Source organism: Morone saxatilis, unplaced genomic scaffold, assembly GCF_004916995.1.
Source record: "Morone saxatilis isolate NCDOM2014 unplaced genomic scaffold, NCSU_SB_2.0 Contig23, whole genome shotgun sequence".
NCBI classification, from domain to species: Eukaryota; Metazoa; Chordata; class Actinopteri; family Moronidae; genus Morone; species Morone saxatilis.
In genome coordinates, this window is record NW_023339796.1 from 23,819,684 (window position 1) to 23,824,593 (window position 4,910).

The following is a 4,910-nucleotide window of genomic DNA, read 5'->3' on the forward strand; positions in this document are numbered from 1 at the left end:
CCCCTTTAGGCTGCATAAAATCAGAATAGCTGGTTGTTTCTCACAAGAAAGCACAACTCAGTTTGGATTTCTGAGATAATGTTACCTGATGTCATCTTAATGGGATATAATCAAAGTAATGATGCCTAACATCAAAATCAGTTTCATTCCGAATTTAACCCTAAAGGGTGTCCCAAAAATGAACTTTATTGCCTCATGTGATACATTTGAACTAACAATGAATGCATGCTTTTTCCAGCACCAACCAAATTGTCTATAGGACTTTTTTTTTATCAGTTAGTGACCACCAATTTTGAAATGTGGCTTTTATGTGCCAAACAAGGAATGTAACCTGAAAACCATTGATGAAGCGTAATGATAGCTAAAATTAGACAGTCAGGCCTACAACAGTTTTATTCGGACCTCTGGATGCAGCGTGGAAATGTCCGACTTCCGGATGGGACTTTACCAGCACAATCTTTGACATGGATTGGACATCGTCATAACAAACCTACAGCCCCGCATACTCACACACACACATACACACACACTCAAGGGATAAACAAAATGTCACAATATCATGTGTCTCTGGTTGGGTTTTAAATATGAATGCTGGTACTGAAGTGGTTTTATTGCATGGTCCAGAACCCCCCTCCCTCCCGCCATTCCTTCCCCGTGTCTCATCTAGTCGCTGTCCGACTTATTGACGTCCTTGGCCGTGGAGTGGTTGTACAGTCCCTGCGCCATTAGATGCAGCGCCAGAGAGTTTTTATTCCCGGTGGTTTTCTTGATTTTGGCCCGCTTGTTCTGAAACCAGATTTTGATCTGAGATTCGTTGAGGCCAAGTTCCTGGGCCAGGCTCTGCCTCCGTTGCTCGGTCAGGTACCGGTTGCTCTGGAACTCCGTTTTTAACCGGTGCAGCTGCTCCGCGGTGAAGGCCGTCCGGGGCCGCTTGTCCTCTTTACTCGGGGTCGGCGCCTTCTTTGGTTTACGGGATCTTGGCCCTTAGGTGGGGGTGAGTTGTGGGGGGAGACAAAAGTAACAGTCAGTGGTTAGTACTTTTAAGCTTTGTGACGTTTAAAAATCACAGATAGGTGTAACAAAGGGCACTGCTTCAAAGAATGTAGAAATACGCACGTTTTACGCGTCATATAAATACATGATTAAAATATTTTGTTGGGTGACACCTGTCAGGTAAAGAATGTCTTCCACTATTAAGGGATGGAATAACGGTTAATAGAGTTAATTGATATAATCTCTTTAAAGGATAATAATCCTTTTTATTTCTACAGAACCACTGGATGTTGGGTCAGGAGGGGCTGCAAGAAAGTCTTTTTGGGTCAGTTATTCATTTTAGTATAATTCTGCTAAATAAATATAGATTTGAAATTGCAAAGTGGTAGACTTGTAGCTTTTTTTTTACTGGCAGTGTGATTATACAGAAAAGTCACCAACCAATCTCCTGAGCTCAATGGGTTCCATCTGACTTTTCTTTATCAAAACTTTTTGATAAAGAGTTTTCTACTCATTTATGATATATTTCATGATACTTTATCATTTTGCTGTACTTGCAAGAATCAAAACGCCTAGCAAAACCCCCTCTTTCACATATTTAACCCTAATACATAGATATACAGAGGCAGATCTAGAGGGATAGCATGAGGTGACATCTGTTATCCCAGTTTGGTGTCAAAGGCTGTCAAATTGAATGAATTTATTTAGATTCATTTGAAATATAAAAAAAGAGAAAGAAAAACATGTCTGAACATTTGGAAATTAAACAATGTATTGGTTTCTAATGCCACCTTTAGATATTCCTATTCAATGGTTTACTAATGTGCCACAATAATATTTTTGAGTTCAAGCAGCTTCATTTGGGGTATTTTCCAAGCAAATATTGATATGTAATTGTTTGTGATTATATATATAACTAAATATAACTAAAAAATAAATGTGTAAGTATTCCACAACTGTAACTAGGAATTAAATGGAGGATATTCGGTAATACTTCAGAGTAACAACCCATCAGACTAGTGAGAAGGGTAGGAGAAGGAGGAGAGGGAGGAGGAGGGTCCAGATGGGGGTAGGGTTAGGATATGATAGAGGATGGGGGAGTTAGGCGCCTCTTTCCCTGCCTGTTACCATAGGAACTCTTTTTAAAAGTAGTTTCCTAAACAGAGGAATGTCCCATTTTGTTTCTAGTATAATATTTGTATCATAATAACAAATAAGTGAATCGTTGGAAAAATCCGCTTCAGATTTGGTAAAGTGTACAAATATAACAGGCCTGAATCAATTGTGCCATCAAACAGTTCCTCTGTATACTATCAGCCACTAAACCAAAGACTGTGTTCGTTTTGACAACAATAAACACTGTTTATACATTGTAAAATGTTATAAAATCGTATATAATGTTATTATTGAGTCATTTCTTTAAAGTTATGGTTTGTCTCTTGGCCTAATAATGCGGGAGGAAGCCGCAGCCTCCCTGACCTCTTTAAAGGCCTTTGTGGTCATTTCCATAAGCTCGGGCCTGGACCTCGATGGAAACTTTTTGTGTGTTTCCCTACAACAATAAAACGCACATTTCGGACTCGTTTTACTTCGTCCAGAGCTCTTCCAACCGTCCCTTCGATAGATCGCAGAAAATCTTTTCCACCTGCTTGACGGCTGGTTTGTTTTTCACAGCTTTACAGCAGTATTTAAGGCTTTCTAAATCTCCACAAAGGAAAAGTCCAAGTGCACCATGCGCCCACTTGTAAAATAACCCCCTAGCCCGAAGCAAAGCACTCACTTTATTGATAAAAAGTAATAATATGTATTTCAGTGCAATGATGAAGCAACAGAGTTCAGAAGAGAGCGATGCGGCAATAGAAGAAAAAAGCTTTAAGGTAGTCTAGATTACAAAATTCTTCAAATCATTTCATAGCCGAACTGGGAAATGTTGTCAAAATGTACTTTTTTATTTTGCTGGGGGTGAAAAGGATTTGAAGTTGTTTTTTTTTTGTTGTCGTAGAATATCTCGTTTTGGGACACACGGCCCTCACTTTTTATACCCCCCATTGTCAAAAAATATGCTAATGGAATATCAACAAAGAAGATTGAGGAACAATGGCGTTAAACTTGGTTTTACTTCACTTCTGCACATTTTTCACTTCACTTTCGACTCGGGTTTAATTTCAACTTAACATTTTTCGATGACAGCTTGTCCTTTCGTCCACTTTATCTTTATTCGAAAGCCAAAATACAGATCGAAATAGACCCAGAGCAACTTCAGTTAGTTTCTAATTTGGGTTTAAAGTATTTTCTTTTGTGTGAAATATGTTGCTGTCTATTCTAAGAACCGTAGGCCTACAGTTATTTTTTAATAATTGAAAGTCGGACATATTAAATTATAATAAATATCAGTTATAATGATCCAATAATTGGTTTGTCAATTGTTACAAGTGATATGTCTATTAAGTGGGTTGGGGGTCGCGCAGTTTAGAGGATAAAACGTCACTTTTTTTCTAAAGATTAATGCTCCGCAGGTTTAAAATGGTGCAGTCCGAGTTTATTCTGTCTGAAAGTAAAGTAATCGGCTCTTCTTCTTTTTTTAACTGAATGAAGTTTATTTTTTCATACCAGGTGGCCGAGCATTATTTTTCCACCAACCTGATGACGGACGGTCCGAGTAGCGGGTACAATAGACCCAGGCTGGCCACAGCATCGGTTTGGACGCAGGGGCCGGGTTGGCCTGAGGGCTACGGCCCCCGCTGCTCCCCCGGCCCTTCACAGCCTTATCACCGGCTATCAGGACAGGCCTCCTGGCCTCAGTGTCCTGATGCCGGTCGTTGGATGATGCCGTGTCCTCCTCCTCCTCCTCCTCCTCCTCGCCTCCTGCTCCACCCTGCCGCGGGTTGCCAGTTTTGGAGGACTTTCTCTCTCTGATCACTCCCAGACTGTCTCCCTCCCGGACCAAAGTCCCGTCCTTCCTCTTGCGGCCGAAGTCCGGTCTTAAAATGTTATCGATGTAAAAGTTGGTGATCCTGTGGGACTGCTGGTTGCCAGGTGGCTGGAGGAGAGGCAGCACGGCCCGGTTGGACTCGTCGTCGGAGTCGTCTGGGCGCTCTGGGTCTCGTCGTGCATTTTCTTCCATTATGATGATCACCCTCAGCCCCTCTCTCTTTAGTAGTAATTCCAATTTTGTGTTGCGTCCTGTTTACTTTCGTATCAATAATTATTATTTTTGAGTAAAAAAAACAAAAACGGCGATGAGAAAAAACGAATTCCTTTTTGCCAGAATAGTTGATATTGTTTTTGCTGTGGAAACGCGCCTCTTGTGATTTTGACAAAGAAAAATCATGCTTCACTTTGTGGTAAAAGCCTCCTCCTCATGGCTGGACTCTAATGCTCAGTTGTTTTGTATAAAAATAGTAAAAACTGTAGAAAGTCTGTTGAATTTTTACGGCTCCTTGCACACAATTACTGATGCTTCCAGCAGCACTAAACTGCCCTCATAAAGACGCCGCTCAAATACTTTCACTACTGATTTTGACTCTCATTTCTGATTGGCCGTGAGGCTGCTATGACATGTAATATGGGCCTCTCAGACACGTGCCTCGGACCAATAGAGCTGGAGAGCTGGTGTCATGTGAGGTTCCCGGAATTCTCTGGAGGCGCAATCTACTCATGAAGCATTCAAGTTCCAGCGGAAATATCTGATTATTAGAACTTTTAAAGGCACAGGTTGAAGTTTGGATAGTGGGAAATAATTTGTGTTCCATTATGGGCTGGAATCAGTAGTAGACTTAGGGTTTTTGAGGGAAGGGGCAAAAAAGAGGGCATCAGTGTGCAGAAAGTTGAGATGCATTTATGGTGCATAACAGCTAAATTCAATTCAATTTAATTCAGTTTTATCTGTATAGCGCCAATTTATAACAGAAGTTATC

General features: G+C 40.8%; 1 protein-coding gene across 1 annotated transcript; it reads right to left on the reverse strand.

Moving 5' to 3' along the window:
* Positions 1-663: 663 nt before the first annotated feature.
* Positions 664-4,117, reverse strand: LOC118335077 (homeobox protein engrailed-2b-like). The gene is made up of 2 exons (XM_035671268.1): positions 3,634-4,117; positions 664-983 (listed from the first exon to the last, which is right to left on the reverse strand). The coding sequence occupies exons 1-2, from the start codon at positions 4,115-4,117 to the stop codon at positions 664-666; spliced, it is 804 nt and encodes a 267-aa protein (XP_035527161.1).
* Between the last annotated feature and the right edge of the window lie 793 nt (positions 4,118-4,910).